The sequence below is a fragment of the Balaenoptera musculus genome, chromosome 13 (genome assembly GCF_009873245.2).
Source record: "Balaenoptera musculus isolate JJ_BM4_2016_0621 chromosome 13, mBalMus1.pri.v3, whole genome shotgun sequence".
In the NCBI taxonomy this organism is placed as follows: Eukaryota; Metazoa; Chordata; class Mammalia; order Artiodactyla; family Balaenopteridae; genus Balaenoptera; species Balaenoptera musculus.
Genome location: NC_045797.1, coordinates 67,938,728 through 67,956,599, shown reverse-complemented (window position 1 = coordinate 67,956,599; position 17,872 = coordinate 67,938,728). Strand labels below are relative to the sequence as shown.

Here is a 17,872-nt window from a genome sequence, read left to right as displayed (position 1 = left end):
CTGCCCTTTCCAGAGTTTGGGGCTTCCCCCCAAGGAAGCCTCATTCTATTTGGAATCAGCCCCGAGGGTCTCAGGCTTGAAGAAGGGAAGGCAGTCCCCCCACCTCTACCGGGGACATTCCCTGGTGGAGACAGCTGGGCGGCTCCCAGGCCGGGCACCACTCTCTGAGTGGCAGGGGGTGTCTACAGTAGGCGCCTCTCTGGTCTCTCCACCCCCTGGCATGGACAAGCCTTTCCAGCTGCCCAGGAGGGGGCGCTCTGACTACCAGATGCCTCTATGGGTTGCCAAGACTCTGGGCCTGCTCAGCAGAGTTAGCCCGGGTCGGGCTGGAAGGAGACAGTCAAGGGCTAATGTCCTGGCAAACAGGGCACCTACCTCACCAAATTGAAAGCTAACGGATTTGGGGCTTCCCTGGTGGCGCAGCGGTTAAGAATCCACCTGCCAGTGCGGAAGACACGGGTTCAAGCCCTGGTCCAGGAAGATCCCACATGCCACGGAGCAGCTAAGCCCATGCACCACAACTACTGAGCCCACGTGCCACAACTACTGAAGCCCGTGCACCTAGAGCCCATGCTCTGCAACAAGAGAAGCCACCACAATGAGAAGCCCGTGCACTGCAACGAAGAGTAGCCCCCGCTCACCGCAACTAGAGAAAGCCCATGGCAGCAACAAGGACCCAACGCAGCCAAAAATAAATAAATAAATAGATAAATTTTAAGAAAAGATTAAAAAAAATAATACCAAAAAAAAAGAAAGCTAACGGATTTGGGTTCACTCACTGATGGCTGAACGAGCTGAGCCCTCAGCATTTAGACTCGGGTCTGCCATGTTGTCCCACTCCAGGAGGCCCATTCACGCTGTTGCCAATGTGGGTGGCACAGCCTCAAGGGCCCTAGGTGGTCACCTTGGTGTCGACACCTCCCAGAACCCAACTCAGGGACCCCGGAGCCAGATCCCACTTCTTGGGGCCCTAAGGCAGCTTGTGAAAGAAGCCCCTCAGCCCCTCTCTCATCTGAAGCCTCTCCCGTAGGTACCCCGGGCGCTGGTCAACCTCGTGGACTTCATGAGCCCCCGCGTCATGCGACACGTGTTCCTGGGGAACCCCGACAAGTGCCCGGTGCAGCAGGCCAGGTAGGCGGGTGCTTGCTGGTCTGGCTCATGCGGTGGGGACTCCTCGGGGTCTCTGTGACTTGGTCCGTCCATGTGTGCAAGTCTGTAAAGGGGTCTGTGCCAGGACCACCTCCTTCTGGGAAGTTGGAGCCAGGGCCCCCGCTTACCAGCCTCAGGGTGCCAGCGAGAACCTCTGGGATACGGGGAAGCCACGGGGAAGAGGTCAGGGCTGGGACAAACGCTAGTTCTCAGAGGCGGTGCAGCCGAGCCTGTGAGAAAGAGCAACATATAGGGATGTGTCCACAGGTGGTGGACGCGTAACGGAAAGCAAGGGAACGGTCCCCAAGATTCACTTACCTTTGTGGGGAAGGAGAGAATTGGGGAAGGACACAGGGAACTTCCAGTTGGGAGTGTTTTGTTTCTTAAGCTGCGTGAGAGGTGCAAGGTGTGTGTTTTATTATTCTTCCTACATTATATATCCATATACTCATTTAACAAATACTTTGTAAATTTTGCTGTGCACCAGGTACTATTCTGAGCGCTCTAGAGATATCTTTGTTAACATTAAGTGTATTTTATGGATGTGAAATAATCCATAAAAAAAACAAAAGGGGACACAGTGGGGCACTAGTGTGAACTCAGGAGGTGTCTGAGGCATGAGCATCGGGGGCCCCGAAATACCAGCTCCAGTGCCAGAGCATGCACTTGTACTTTATTTATAAATGCTGAACATTGGCTTTTCATTGTCTAAATTCACGTGTTCAGCGTGATTTGCTGCAGGCCCAGGGCCTGTGGTCCAACACTTGTACTCTGTTAACGTGAGGGGGTGCCCGTCCATGCACCCTCGGGACTTTGTGCATTCCCCTGTCAGGCCTGAAACCTGCCCTGAGCAGAGCCTCCTAAGCCAGGGCTCCAGTGAGCGCCTCTCCCCGCCCCACGCAGCAGTCTCTGACCGAAGCTTCTGCTCTGGGTCCTCCTGCCTCCCCCTCTCTGTGCAGCATTTTGTGTAACTGCGTTCTGACCCTGCGGGAGAGCTCCCAAGAGCTGGCCAGGTTGGAGGCCGTCACCCGAGCCTACCAGGTAAGACCAAGAAGGTCTCTCCTCCCCCTCGATGAGCACGCCAGTCCAGAGCCCCCCGGGGGAGGCACACGGGGAAGGGAAAAGCTGTTCAGGCTTTGAGGGGTAACATCGCCCTCCAGGCCACTTCCTGGCTGACGTTGTCTCAGGCACCCCAGTTGGAGTCATCCCCAAGGAACCCAGGTGGCAGAGTCCTCATGGCTGAGCTGTCCTTGGTGACTCAGCCCTGACACTTGGCCTGAAGAGGGCGGCGGCCCTAGGTGCCCCATCGGACTACCTTTCCCTCCACTGCACCCTGGAGGCCCAGCTGTCCCCGCAACCTCCCACCTCCCCAACAGGCAGGCCACGCATGAATGGGGAGGTTGCAGGTCCCGAACCTGGGGGCCCTCTGGAGACTCTCCCTAGGTTTTTCTGTTCCTTGTGGGACTTCCTGCCCAGCCCTTCAGAACTTGCGGTCCACTTAAAACCAAAACCAAAAGGTGGCACAACCCATATCCAATACTCTGGAAAGAGATTTACCATCAGGTGTGTCTGTGTTCTCACGGGAAGAACTGAGTCAGCCCACCTGTTGAGGGAGACGGGGACAAAGACACTACCCACCCACCCCCACCCCTGCCCCAATGGGCACCTGGAGCCCCAGGGCCCGTGCAGAAGGCACCCATGCGTGTGTCCCCAGAACAGCATGCGTGAGCTGGTGGAGTCAGGTCGCTACGACACGCGGGAGGACTTCTCCGTGGTGCTGCAGCCCTTCTTCTACAACATCCGGCTCCCCATCCTGGCGGTAGGCTCCCTGCCCTCCCTGACAGGGCTGCCAAAGGGAGGAGAAAATTCAAGGCAGAAATGCCAAGTGCTGCCGTGAGAGTGAGAATAAATGGGGTAGACCCGGGCAGATCTCCAGCTGCTGGTCTGGTGGGTACAGCTTCCCCGAACATCAGCGCTGCATTCCCAGAGGCAGCCCCACGTGAGATGTTCTCATTACTACTCATCACAGCCTCCATTTTATTGAGCACCTACTATGTGCCAGGCACTGTGCTCACCATGCATCAAATCTTCACAACTGCCTTTTGAGGTGAGTTTTATCATCCCCACATAACAGAGGCTCAGAGACTTGAAGCATCTTCCCTAAAATCATACAGGAAATCAGGGACAGAGGTGAGATTTGAACATGTCCAATTCCAGACTTATTCACTTTCTGCCCCACAGCCAACACTGCAGTTATAACGGAGGGTACCGTTTCCACCCCTGGCTCTGCTCTCCACTTGACACTTCCACTCTGAGCAGGAGAGCTCTGTGAATGGACCAGGATGGGGACTCAGTTCTCTTTACCTGGGCCTCCATCCCAAGGGCCTGGCCTACCTGGAGGGAAGCCAGAGGAAGCTTTGGGCACCTAGGCTTTGCCCAGGCCTGCCCCAAGGCTTGGCCTCTTCTCCCCACCAAAGTCGCTGGGACCAGCTGGCCAAGGGCTGGGAAGTAGCTTTTCCCAGCTGGCTGACCAAGACTTCCTCAGGGACTAGGATCTCATTCCCTCAACCGTGGCATGGGTTACATACACGTGCCTAAAAATACATAGAGCACTTTTTTAATTAAATAAGGGGAATTGTGGGACCAGAAAGCAGATTAGGGGTTTGGGGTCACTCAAGGCTATTGATCTGTGGGACTGCTCTGATCTCCCTCTCGAGGTGAGCAGGGCCTTAGGAAGCCACAGGCTGGGAGCACCCTCGGGGGAGGAGAGCATTGAGAGGTCAACCCCAGGGGTCAGGCCCACCAGCTGTGGCCCACTATCCACCCTCTGCACCAACGGGATCTTAAGGACGTCTGTTTCTCTCCTTCAGGATGGGCGCCCGGATGTGTCCTTCTTCGCCCCAGACTGCCTCCATCCAAATCAGAAATTCCACTCCCAGCTCTCCAGAGCCCTTTGGGTCAATATGGTAAAATAAGTGGGATGTCCCTGGTTCTCTGGGGTTCTAGTCTAGAGCAAAGCACCAGGCCCCCTAGAATGGAGCTTGTTCCTGGCCTCCCTTTGCAAGCAAGATACAGAGGAGCAGTGGCCGGCGCATCTGTGGAAGTCTGTATAGAACTGAAAATACGGAGTCCTTACGATTCCAGGATCAACCGCCTCCCCTCTTGTGGGCTTTGAACTGCGGTGCGGGACTCTTTACATGAATGCAAGGCAGACCCTCACGTTTATTCAATATTTTCTATGTGTCAGCAGCTGTTCTAGGCAGCTTAAGCCGTGTTATCTCATTTAAGCTTCTCAACAGCCCTGCAAGAAAAGTCTTAGGAGTTTATGAGGAAGCTGAATCCTACAGAAGCTAAGAAACTTGCCCAATATCCCACAGCTGGCAACTGGCAGTGCCAGGAGTAGAAGCCAGACCCCCTGAAATCAAATTCTGAGCTTTCCCCACTGCAGGATGCCCTGCCAGGGAATGTTCACTTCAGTGGAAACAAATTAGTACACGCATGTCTCTCTTTTCTTCCTCAATCAGCTTGAACCACTAGGAAAGAAAACGGATACCCTGGACCTGACGGCAGATATACCCCTCCCCTGCCCTGATCAGGTAATGAGGGAGGGCCCGCTGTGCTGCTGTCCGGAAACCCAGAGCTCAGACCCCACCCATCCCCTTCACCCCGCACCACAGCTTCCCCTTTGCCCATCTTGCCCCCTGACTGGGAGCGGATGGACTTCGGAGGATGGAGGGAAGTGGAGGAGAACAGAGAGGGTAGAAGAGGGTACAGAAGCACCTGTGTCTTTGGGAGAGGCAGGTGGCAGAGGAGGCCTGGGCCCAGTAGAGGGAGAGGAGCAGGGTGACAGATGTGGAGTCTTGAGAAGCGGCGTTAAGAAGCCGGAAGGTGGCAAGACCACTCATTTCAGCGGCGGCATGCGGGGCAGATGGGAAGGTCTGGCTGCAGGTTGGAGGCCTAGCAAGAAGCCAGCTGGGCTCAGAAGCTGTGGTTAGTGGTCGTCGAGCCTGGATGGGGAATGTCCGGCAGGGAAAGGGTCAGAGAGGAGAGCCCTGGAGCTGGGTGGGGGAGGGACAAGCAGGCCCGGCCTTGCCATGACTGGGGTGAGGCTGGCTGGGCTCCTTTTAAGGAGGAAGATCTAAGTGGTTGTTAAACCTGATTTCAGGCCCAGGGGTGGGGCAGGTTCACGTGCCCATTGCCTTCAGCTCCCTCTTCTAGCCCCTGCCTTATGGCTCTTTAACCAAATAAGGCTGAGGCCAGAGAGCCCTCAGAGGCAATAAAAGCAGGAGAGGCTGACCCAGTCTGGGAGGCTGGGTTTCCCACCTGGGTCGGGCTGCTTCGCCCTCTCGCACCCCCCCCAGCTGAGCAGGGAGAGGACCTGCAGCTCCCCCGTGTGTCTGCCAGGGCTCCAGAGACGGTGGGCAGCCCTGCCTGGTATACCCCTCCCTGTCTGCTGCCTTCCCCTCCCCAGTCTCAGGCCCAGGCTCAGCCTTGTGTACCATCAGCTTCATCAGGAGGGTGGGAAGAAGGGATGCAGGAGTGAAGGCGGTGGTAGCAGAGGGCTCAGATGCTGGGTCCAGGGCTTGGAGCAAAGGAGATGGTCAAAAGAGGTAATAATCAGTGCAATGTGGGCAAGGTCCTAGAGGGCCCTTCTGTGCCAGGTGTAAACCCTTTAATTGCTAGATCCATGTACAGTGAGTTCTAGGGGAGGGGCCAGGCAATCTGGGTAGTGGGGGCATTCGGGGAGCAGAGCAGTGGCTGTAAGCCATACGGGGGTAAGTATTTCAATATTTTAACAACCCATATGGCCGTACTGAACATCAGCCATGGAAAACCCTCTCCAATCTGCCAATTCCCCTTCCATTAAATAGTAAAAGTAATAACAACCCATTCCAGGGAGCCGTCATTTGCTCTCCTCCTCACAAATATCTGTTAAGTACCAGGTTGGAGCCTAGGCACTGGGGCAGGTAGAGCCCTGTCACCATAGGCTTCAAAGTCCCAGACCAGGCAAGGAGCCCCAAAAGGCTGCTGCTTCACCCAGAATCTCAAGCCACATTGGGCTCCGCTCCTCCTCCTGGACAGAACCTGACTGAGCCATTGGTGAGCAGAGGAGAGCAAATCCAGCCTCCTGGAACCGTAGAAGCCCAGCCTGGGAGAAGCGGTTGCCAGGCAACCCCAGAGCACATTCCAAAAGGATCCATCTGTTGGCCAGCCCAACTTCACCGCACCAGGCAACATAGAATTCTGCATTCCTCAGGTCCCATCTGCTCCCTCCCATGTGCCTTGGAGCTATATAAAAGTCCACCAGCAACTCAGTGTGAGCTGACAGGGGCCAGGCAGCACATATTTTAATCCTAGCTGAGTCTAAACATAGAGGCAACAGGGAGGACCCAGCAGGGAGGAGGGGGCAGGGACGGACGCAAGCATTGGGGAGCTCTCTCAGCTTCCTGCCTGCTCCTCCCCCAGCCCCAGTCAACTGCAAGTGCATTCTGCCCAGCCAGGTCGGGCACTTAACAGTATTCCGTGGATTTCTGTTAGATTTCAAGGTTGGACACAGGATTTTATGGCCAACTTTTGATCAGTTGCTCTGTGGGCTGTGACTGTTGTCCCCTTCCTGCCTTCACGGCCTCTGCCCACTCCTTCCCTAACCCAGGGCAGCTGGCTGTGGCTCCTCCTCAAGCTTTGAAGAAATCAGCCAAAGATGAGCAGAGTCCTTTTTCAGCTCTTATTTTTCTTGCCCTCTCTAGAAGCGTTTGTCAGAGTTAGCCGCCTCCTCCGTGAATTTATTCCTCCTTGCATTTGCGGATGTAAAACCACCTTGATTGTTCTGTCTTTCTGCCCCCTCTCATCTCTTTTAATGACCCTCCTTCCTTTCTCCCAGCATTGAAAATGTGGACATTCTCCAACTTCCATGTCTCAGCCCTATTCTCTTTTCTCTTTCTTTAGGTCCCCTCACTCTGAGATCTGTCCATTTCCAGGGTTTCCCGTTAAATTTCTTTGCCTAGGATCCCCCAACCTGTGTCGTCATTTCTTACTGTTTTCCCCAAACTTGAGCTCTATTTCTAACCCTTAAGAGATCTTTCCCCCTTGGTTGCCCTCTATGGTGTAAGCTTACCCAGAAGGCAGATTAAATATATGATCAGGGTACCCACAAAATGGGGGAACCAGGGGGAAACACGGAGAGACAAACTGAAATAATTTCAAGTGATATTTCATCCAGTCTTTCATCTTGAGAAAAAGCTGAGGTTTGTTGGATTCCCTTATACTTACTTTATTGTTTAGCAGTGTTTCTATTTTGAATTACATATGGGGTCTATTATCTTTTGAATGCTTTGGACTTCTAAATCTCCCATTCCTGCCCTGACCTCCTCATCATCTCAAACTCAACATATTCATTCAAAAAATAATGTTTGAGTAACAATGTCAAAATAGGAATGAAATAGTTGTCTTCCCAAACTCTCTGATCCTTAGGACTTCCTATTTCTGTCCATATTGTTGTGGCTGTCAGAGCTCTGCAGGTGTGAAACGTCAGGCACACTATCTGATAGGATTCTTCCTAGTGCTTTTCCCGCTGGCACCCTTTCCGTTCCCACTGCCACCACCCCAGTTCAGGTCCTCATCCCTTTGTGTGTTAAAGGTCACCTGATGCTTCCCATCATAAAGCAACAGAGAATTTTATAACCTTAGGATCTCAGTGCGGAGGGCCTTGGAGTCCTGTTGAGGCAATCTCTCATATAATAATTGAATTATTCTACCACATCCCTCCCAAGGCAACTAGAGGCTATGGCCTCTGCTTAAACTTCCACACTCTCAAGGCAGTGCTTTTCTAACAGCCAAGTGGCTACCTGTTAACAAGTTGTAAAATCAGCCTAGTAGGTCGTGTTTGGGATGGGATGATGGTATGGGATAGGATGGGAGGATGGGATGTGGTGGGAGGATGGGATAATAATATGGGAGGATGGGATGGGATGGGACAGAAATGTCAGAGGGTGTTCCATGTACTGCTGTTATGTCCTCCTCTCTTCTACCACTACCACCCTCCCCTGGGTCTTCTCCTCAGTTTCCTCAACTATTTATCGCAGACAAGTGTTCCAAACCCTGCCTCATGTAGTAGGTATGTCTCCTTGGAACGTGGCCCCCCCTTAAGTTGGTGCCCGGCCCTGACAGTACACACCTGGTTTGGTCCGAGCAGCACAGAACAGAAGACCAGCTCTCCTTCACGGAACTTTACACCTAGTAACACTGCCAAGATGAACATGACCTTTTCCCGAAGCCGCTGACTCACGTTGCTGACTCACATCAGGTGGCTGTCTGGGCTGTGCCCACCGGCAGGCCACACCATCTTTGCGCAGCTCTAGCTAGGAGACCATTTCCTTGTGCTGGCCTTCAATAGGCTCAGCTTTCTACTTACTGGTGTTATCAACCTAGCCTAGGAGAGCCAGCAGGCTAAATGGACTCCCTCTTCCCTCTGCTCAGCTCCAGGCCTTTAACCCAGTCTGACTCATGCACACACAGTGCAGTCAACGGTGACTAAAACAGGCCCAGGGCACCCAGGCCGCCTGTCCGCCACTGTCCTGGACCTGTTCTCATTGTTCCTGTTCTGGCCTCACTCCCCACCGCATTCCAGTGTCTCCCTGATGCCTTAGTTCAGTCTCCCCTCTCTGGCCCCTCCCTCTACCATTGGATCATGTGATAAAATAGACTCTCCAGTTTGATTTTAAGCATGTCTGGAAGGGCAGGGGGCGTCTTTGCCCTCCGGTTCTTCCTGTGGTAGCCACTCTGAGACTAGCTCCAGCCCCCGGGCCCTGTGCCCAATTGGGGCTCCCGTGAAGTGGGGAGAGAACGATAACGAGTGACCCCGCTCCCAGTGAGTCTCGTCTTTGAGGACCACACATCCGCAGCTCTTGCAACCGTTCCTCAGCAATTACTGCACTTACTGGACACACTATCCTCTGATGCTTCGCTATGCTTCTCATGTTCTCTGCCTGACTGGGTTGTAAGCCTCTGTATCCTCCCCTCATTCTGGCACCTAGAACAGAGCTCTGAACACATGGGGCTCTACAAAGGTGGGTCATTTATTTATAGGATGCTCCCAGAGTGCCCTCGTCTGATGGTGAAGCTCAGGGGACACTGAATAGCTTTGGCCAGAGACAAGCCTCGTTAGCCGGGGCGACGTGCCATCGTAAGCTCTGTCTCCTTGCAGTGTTGCAGATGGTCCAGGGCACACTTCCTGCCCTTGGCCCTGAGTACTCCTCTGAATCGTGTTTCAGCTAGGAATGCCGAGACTCAGAGGTTAGGAGAGACGTGCACTGCCCAGGGAGCCAAGTTCTGTGCTGAGGGCTAGGGCTTTTATGTGCATAGATTTCATCCTCCAAGGTGACTGCTAAGACCTTCTCTTCCTCATCCCTCTGTCTGACCAGCAGGGGCTTTCTCGGACCTGATCCCCGTGATCAGTAGGAATTCCCCGTGAGGAATGGAAGGAGGCCATTGCTGGTCAGCAGGCTTGACGGGTCGGGCCCAGCTCTGCACTCACTGCCTGCTCTCCACCTGGAGCAGGTCCCTCCTCCACTCTGCCCCTCAGTTGCGCCTCATCTGTAAAGCGGGGGCATTCAGGGGTTGCAAACTCAGATGCAGTGCCAGGCAGGAACACGATTGTGTGGGTGGAATCAGGTCTGGGACAAGAGGAGGTGGTAGGGCCAGAACTGAAGGGCACACACCTCTTCTGGAAGCATTCAGAGTCGTGGTCTTCTCTCCTCTCCCTTCTCTTCCTCCTCTTCCTTTCTAAGCACCTTTCAGGCCAAAATAGAGCAGATGGGCAGTCAGCTTTCAACCGCTGGTTCGGATCTCCAATGACCTCTTCTCCAACATTCTGGTTCTTCCTACTTACTCCCATGTTATTCCCAAATTTTCAGACCATGGCCCTTCTACCCCACTCAGCACGCCTTGTGAAGGTGTTGACAGCCCTGGGCTGTTTGGCCTGATCTCTGGCTTATGAACTTCTTATTGCTTCACTGTCATTTTCACATTTTCTCATTACCTGCTTTCCCCCATTTCTCCTTTGTCTACTTCCTTCTTCGACTAACTTATCACCCACAACTGAATAGACCTGGATTCTTGACTGGGCATGTGTGAAACTGATTGTGAAATAAATAGGCGAGCAGGGAATGAAGAGGCTGTTTCACGAGAAAAAAACACAACCAGAGTATGTGAAGCCAACCCGAAGGGGTAAGATACATCAGTCAAAGGAGGCAAAATAATAATAATAGCAACAGACATTAAAATACATTGATGATCATAACACTTTTTGGTGAAGAGAAAAGTGCTATAATGTGAATCTCTTGCCAGAGAAATGACAAAGGAAAGAAAATCGTTCTGAGGATTAGGGAGATGTTCAATTGTCAGGGTGAAAACAAAAGCGCAGAACCCTGAATAGAACATGTATGGAACCCTTTTTAGGCATTTTATTGTGCATCCCTTGTCAAAGCTGTTCTGTAAAACCCTCTAGGGAATGAATGAAATTATGTTTGTACGGTTCTTTCTATTTAAATGCAGAAGATCATGTTAAATAAATCTACAGGACAGGATTGTTAGTATTTAATGTTTCCTAAGCAATCTTCCAGGCTGTCAGATAACCTCTCCCTGTGGTTTCTTTTCTCTCTTAGGATGAACCCTTCCTGAGAACTCCCCGGAATAGTAACTACACATACCCCACCAAGCCATCCATTGAGGTAACCGCTGACGCACGTCTGCCTCTCTCAGGGACAAACCATTTCCACCTCCCGGCGACTTGGGGCGTGGTGTGGGTTTCAGAGAGTTAGCTTAAGCAGAAACGTACCCCTCTTACATACTGGAAATTGGAATGTGAAGAAAAGGCTCCTGAACCACAAAGTCCCAGGATTGTCCTAACATGTTCTCAAGTGTTTACCTGATGTCAGCAACCAACTAGAGGAAGCGCCTATGGATCAGTTTTCTTTGACCTTTGCACAAACATCATTTCTGATCAGGCAGCTCAGCCTTTCAAGAAGAGATGAGGGGGAGGCGGTGGGTATGATGCACTGTCAATTTCCTGTAGTTGAGTGGGAAGAACCTCATTTCCGGGGGCTGGGCCCAACAGGAAGCTGACACATAGGCAGGTGGGTCTCCAGGGCTTGTTTCGTTCAAGTCAATCATTCTAGCTCTGAGGATTCAGGGCCCATGGCTTTAGGGACAGCTACTGCAAAGATGGCCTGAAGGATCCTGAACCACACCAGGCCTTGCAGGACTGGCCTGGTCCAGACCACGTGTGTCGGCCACCAGATCGAGGGATCAACCACCAGTGTCGGATGAGCACCTATGGTTTGTCCAGTCTTGTGCGAGGGGCCGGAGGGCGTTCAGAGAAGTGTCCGCGTGGTCCTGCCCTCAGGAGTTAGAGGTCATTCCAGACTGGGCAGCTACTATGTGTCAGACACTGATTTCAGGAAGATAGAGCAGTGGACCAGACAGATGGGTCGCACCCCTCATGGAGCTTACAATCTACCGGAGGAGGCATCCAGTAGACAGCTAAGCACAATCATTTCAGATAGTGAAGACAGCTCTGGGGAAGGTGATGCGGGAAAGTGAGATGGCGCAGGGAGGGTGGCATGTTCTGATGGGCTGTGCAGACCACGTCAGGCCTCTCTGAGGAGGAGAGATTCGAGCTGGGCTGTGTATGATGAAAAGACGCCGGCTATCTGGAGAGCCAGAGCCAGAGTCCCTGGCAGGACCAGGGAGTGCAAAGGCTCAGAAGTGGGGCTGAGTTGGGTGTATTTGATGAGAGAAAGAAGTCAGTGTGGCTGTGGGCATGTGAATGAGGTAGAGGGTAGGTCATGAGACCAGAGGGGTGATTGAGGGACCCATCACACAGAATCTGAATCCCTAAGAAAGAAGGTTGGACTTCAGGTGGAGTGCTGTGGGAAACTGTCGGAGATTCTAGGAGCAGGTGATGTAATCTATTTCACCTTTTTAAAGACTCCCTGACTAGCGTGGAAAATGGATTCGGGAGCAGCAGGAGTGATTGAGGAAAGACCTTTTATAAGCCAGCTGAAGCACTGAGACTAACTTACCTGAAATTATTGAAGAACCGTTAGATGCTAAGCACTGGGATACAAGCCCTGTGGTAATGCCACTGTCCAGCCTCTCTGAATTCTCTCAGGTTCATGTTAGCCCAACAGAGGCTTGTCCCAGGCCAACCACTGGCAAAATCCATTAGAATTAAAATGTCAGCTACATCTTGTCAGTTGGGCATTGATTGATTTATCTAACATGCATATATTTATTGGATGCCTAAATGGCACAGGCACTGTGCAAAGTGCTGGGTATACACTGGTGAACACAGTGGTTCTGATTCTGTCCTCTTGGATCTTAGTCTCATGTATCTTTGCTTCTGTTGCTGGAAGAGTTAAAAACCCAGGCCTAGAAAGTGGTGGGATTTGTTTCTCTTTTTAAAATACCTTGCTATTTAAATTAGCCCCAGACAGGCAACACCAATATTACTTGAGAACTTGTTAGAAATGCAGAGTCTTAGGCAGCACCCCAGTCCTGCTGTCTCAGGATCTGCATTTAACAAGACCCACAGGGGATCCGGGTGCGCTGGCGTAGGGTGCCAAGTACAGTTCTTCCCTTGGGACAGACGAGAGCGCTCCAGTTCCAACCTGGGTCTGTTCATCTGCATGGGATGGGCTTGCCTCTGGCTCACCAGTTCTCTGAGATGTTTCTAAAGTGCTCACGGCTATAGAATTTTTTTAAATTGCATCTTCCCCGGATATTTGTCATCTGCACACAAACGTGTTCTTGATTTCAGTAGAACTCCCACACAGAAGAAGGACTCCATCCGGGTGATGAATTGAGCAGTTCCTTGGAATAAACTAAATTACATCAGATTAAGCAACTAATATTTAAAGGAAGTTTCATTTTTGCTCCCTTGTGAGAGGAGTGTTTTAACAAGGCATGTCTTCCTCATCATCTGACCAAATGAAAGAGACAAGCTTCCAAAGCCTTTGGCAACCACATGCCTAGAGAATCAGTCAACCGGACAGCACCTGTGTGTGGAGCCCTACTGTGCACTCAGCCCTACTGGGCTTGTCCCTCAGGCCCCTCTGGGCACGTGCAAGCGTCGGCACTAGGGAAGGGACTCTATCTCTCCCCCAACTTCTGCGCCCTCTGCTTCCCTCCCCATCCCCTCCTCCAGCGCCTGGCAAGTGTGCCTTATATTCCAGAGACAAGAGAATTGGACTGAAGGTATCCAGGTTATAGATGTTAATTTATATACATACAAGGAATTCGTTGGCTATTAAGTTAAATACGCCAAAAGAAATGATATGCACATATTCAGAAATGATATGCAGAAACCAGAAACTTTGCAATTGTAAAAATTTCACGTTACTGTCCTAAATATATTGTAATTATTGTTTTGGTCCTAGCACTATAATTAGTGTCCATTAGTTTCATGTTAAACGACACCACCAAAACCCACATGGAACCTCTTATTAGGCATCCAAGTCTGTGTTCCTTTGGGAGACCACCTGTTGCACACCTTCACTGTTTTCTCTCCTGCTCTGGATGACTGTGGGCTCCATTTAAGGGTGTAGATAAGTTGAGGTGGGAAAGAGTGTGGGTGTGCATGAGTGTGTCCACACATCATGTGTTTTGTGCATGGCGGGTGGGGAGAGACCTATTTTCTCCTCTCTGATTCCCCTCTCACTCCATCCACAACTCACAGCTCTAGCCTCACACGATCCCCTACAGTAACATAACTCCAGCCTCCACCAAGAATTCCTTAGCTAGTTCTTCCTGGGCTGAAGCTAACCTTCCTGCACAGTGAGTGTCGGGCGTTGTGTCTTTCCTCCTGTTGATTTAGAACTGGGGCAGTGACTTCCTGTGTGAGGAGTGGAATCCTTCCAACAGTGTCCCCACGTCAGGTGAGTATAAACATCATCAAGGGCCTTCAGTCAAGGGCCTGGCTAAGTGTCAGGTTGTTGGGAGAACCTACAAACACACCTTGGAGCCTTGAGCAGGTCTTGCTGATTCCCATGCAGTGCAGACCTTGATCCCGGGTAGCCCATGACAAGCTAGGCTGCAGCGCTGCTGGGCTCCCAGGCTCTCCACAGACCACACTTCTCCTCTCGGCTTAGTCCCAATGGCAGCCTTTCAGACCTCCCTGCCCAGTGAGGTAGGTATAGTCAGGGATTGGGGTCCTCTCTACCTGTGCTCATGACCCACCCGCCCCCCCACCCAGCTGGAACTTTCCTGGACCACTCCAGTGTGAACTGGGCTCCTCTCAGGATGGATAAGAGCCATCAAGCCCCATTACCTTCAGTGCCTTACTTGCTCTGAATAGATGGAAAATACAAATTTTCTAAAGCCTTAGGCTGGAAATAAGTTTAATGGGAACCTGTGGGATAAGAACAGAATCTCAGACTCCTAGTCAAGTTAATAGTTTCAGAGCAAGACCTCCACTGACCATCCATCTTTCTTCCTGTCTCCCTAGTCCATGAGCTCCGACCAGCGGACATCAAAGCGGTGGCTGCCCTGGGTGACTCGCTGACTGTGAGTGCTGAGCCGGGCCGGGCCCTGTGCGGAATCCGCTCTTCCTCCACGTCAGCTCTGTGTGCAGCACTTAGCTGAGAACATACCTGTGTCCAGCAATGAAACATAGCCAGGCAGCCACAAAACACCACCAGGCAATCTAGAATGCCCTCCCCTCCACCCTTCCACAGCCCGGCTCAAATACCACCTCTTCCACGGGGCCTCCCCTCCATCCCCTGCTAGAAGCCGTCCATCCCCCTTCCCCACTGTTCCCAAGCATTTCATCTGCGTGCGTTAAGGCAGCGGTCCCCAACCTTTCTGGCACCAGGGACAGGTTTCGTGGAAGACAGTTTTTCCACGGACAGGGGAGGGGGGCAGGGGATGGGTTCAGGTGGTAATGTGAGCGATGAGTAGCGGTGGGGAATCGCAGACGAAGCTTCGCTCGCTTGCCCACCGCTCACGTCCTGCTGTGCGGCCCAGCTCCTAACAGACTTCGGACCAATACTGGTCTGAGGCCTGGGGATTGGGGACCCCTGTGTTAAGGTACTTATCCAAGTCTGCCTGCCTTTACCAGGGAACTCATCTTCTTCACCCAGACTCCTAGGGTGGTGGGTCTTACTCACACACTGCCCAGCACTCGCTCACCCCATTTAAAGATGTGTTCTTGGGGGCAGAGGGGGCCCAATACCTGCACATAGCACAGTGTCACTAAAGGAATTGTATTGGCCAACTACTTAGCTATTGTCTGTGTGTGAGACACTCTGCTAGCAATTCAGAGGGAAAATAAGTATGTGATGTAGTCTTAACCCTCTAGAAACTTGTCCAGCTGGGGAAATAAAAAAAACTTACACAGAAGGAGGTACGTAATCATATAGGGGACAAACAGGACTTGTGAAATCAGGTATTCATTTCAGTGAAGAACAACTTCTCCATATGTGTGTGAGTGTGTTTTAATTTTGCTATGAACGTGGGGAAAGCTGTGGAAGGAAGGATACACACCAGGCTCTTAACCATTAATTGATTCTGGTAGTGTGTATATGAGGGTAGGGGGTGAGGAGGGGGTATAGAACCTGTAGCAGGAGGTAAGGTTATTAAAGTAGGGGTAAATTATTAATTAAATCATCTTTGTATCACTTCACTGGTTATAGTGAATGTATATTACTTTTGTAATTTTCAAAGAGGAATATTCTCTTTTTTTAAGATAGGGCCTTTAGAAAGCAACTGTAGGCCTTCCCTGGTGGCGCAGTGGTTGAGAGTCTGCCTGCCAATGCAGGGGACACGGGTTCGAGCCCTGGTCTGGGAAGATCCCACATGCCGCGGAGCAACTGGGCTCGTGAGCCACAGTTACTGAGCCTGCGCGTCTGGAGCCTGTGCTCCGCAACAAGAGAGGCCGCAATAGTGAGAGGCCCGCGCACCGCGATGAAGAGTGGCCCCCGCTTGCCACAACTAGAGAAAGCCCTCGCACAGAAACGAAGACCCAACACAGCCAGAAATCAATAAAATAAAAATTAAAAAAAAAAAAAAGAAAGCAACTGTACTCCAATAAAAATTAATTTAAAAAACAGGGCCTTTAGAAAAAGCGTTATGGAGGAGGCAGCTATTGACAAAGGTGTGAGAGAATGAACTGGAGACTTAATGGCTGGAAAGGAGGAACTTTAGCATTCCCAGAAAGGATGGAGTGGCTGGTAGTAGGCCGGTCCAAGCCCCTCATGCTTCAGATCAACTTGTTTAGACCTGAAGGTTTGCGTGGACAGGAAAGGAGGGGGTGAACAAGGAAAGGAAAGTGGAAACCAGGTCATGGTGAGCTCAGAATGTTGGTGAAGGGGTTTGGCCCTGACCCTGTGAGTAAGAGAGACCCGCTGAAAGGTCAGAGTCAGGGGGAGGCGCGAAGGAACAGGTGTGCTTGGCAGAGCAGGTGGGCAGCCCCGTGAGATGGGAAGAGACACTGGAGACCGTGGGGTCAGGTGGAGGCCAGAGCTGTCCATGGTGAGGAGATGAGAGTCTCACCTGGAAATATGGCAAAGGGAACACGAAGAAAGGGATGGAAGCCAGAGAGGTTGGGGAGGAAGAATCTTGCTTCTTCCACAACTTGGTTACCAGTTGCGTGTGGAAGACTGGGAAGTCAGGACGACTCCGAGATTAAGTGGCCTGGGGAAAAGCTGGTACCACTTCCAGAAAAGGTAAATCCAGGTCCCAGCTGCTACACCAGGGCAAGAGGGCCCCTCCCCAGTGCCCCCAGCCTGCACCTGACCCAGCCCAGCTCTAGAGCCTTCTCTTTGCCTTTCAGACAGCGGTGGGAGCCCGACCCAGCAACTCCAGTGACCTCCCCACATCCTGGAGGGGACTCTCGTGGAGGTGAGGGTGCTCTCCACTCACCTCTGTTGATGACGCCCCCACAGAATCGTGGGTGGCGTGTTTCCCGGTCACCCCTCCAGAGATGAGGCCGGGTACTCGGCCCGGTGCTGAGATGCAAGGCGATGCCCTGCTGCTTCTGTTATTCCTAAGGGGGATGGGAATCCTGCCCCAGGGCAGAGTCTCTGGTTCTGACTCAGAAATATGATGGCCTGTGATTTTAACAAATGTGCTTTCTCTTCCCCAGCATTGGAGGGGACGGCGACTTGGGGACCCACACCACACTGCCCAGTAAGTAGCAACACGGAGAGGCACCATCACGGGGCCATAACAACCCCTCACTGAGGCCAGGGCCCTCCCCCTGAGCGAGGGAAGAGAAGGTTGTCTGTAAGGAGAGAAGTCAGCCTGCCCTGGAAAGACCCAGAAGCGTCCTGCCCACACCTGTGCCCCAACACTGCACGTCCATCTCCCTCTCACCTGTGCTCTCTGCCCCTTCCCTCTTCAAAGACATTCTGAAGAAGTTCAACCCCAAAATCTTCGGCTTCTCCACCGGCACCCGGGAGGAGACGGCCGGGCTGAATGCAGCAGTGGAAGGGGCCAGAGCTCGGTGAGTAGACGTGGGTACCGGAGGGACAGAGGCGGGCAAGGCCGAGAGATCGGGGATGAGAGAAGGGTGGTGTCTGGGAGCCGGGCCCACAGATGGGCAGTAAGAGCCGTGGTGCACGGAGCACTTCTGCTGCCCGGCCCTGAGCTACCCCCTCACGTGGATTATCTCCTGTAATCCTTACACCCCTCAAGATGGGTACTAGCGTGAGGACACAGAGGCTTA

The 17,872-nt window shown here is 52.3% G+C and overlaps 1 protein-coding gene across 1 annotated transcript in view; it reads left to right on the top strand.

Annotated features, from left to right (window-relative positions):
- The window catches only part of PLB1 (phospholipase B1), a 125,356-nt gene that overhangs the window by 88,151 nt on the left and 19,333 nt on the right, over window positions 1-17,872 (top strand). Inside the window, exons 39-49 of the mRNA XM_036872583.1 lie at window positions 1,031-1,131; window positions 2,109-2,190; window positions 2,864-2,968; window positions 4,020-4,115; window positions 4,674-4,745; window positions 10,812-10,877; window positions 14,024-14,084; window positions 14,654-14,712; window positions 16,979-17,046; window positions 17,291-17,334; window positions 17,551-17,650. Of these exons, the coding sequence (XP_036728478.1) occupies window positions 1,031-1,131; window positions 2,109-2,190; window positions 2,864-2,968; window positions 4,020-4,115; window positions 4,674-4,745; window positions 10,812-10,877; window positions 14,024-14,084; window positions 14,654-14,712; window positions 16,979-17,046; window positions 17,291-17,334; window positions 17,551-17,650 (854 nt within the window). The remainder of the gene's footprint in view (window positions 1-1,030; window positions 1,132-2,108; window positions 2,191-2,863; window positions 2,969-4,019; window positions 4,116-4,673; window positions 4,746-10,811; window positions 10,878-14,023; window positions 14,085-14,653; window positions 14,713-16,978; window positions 17,047-17,290; window positions 17,335-17,550; window positions 17,651-17,872) is intronic.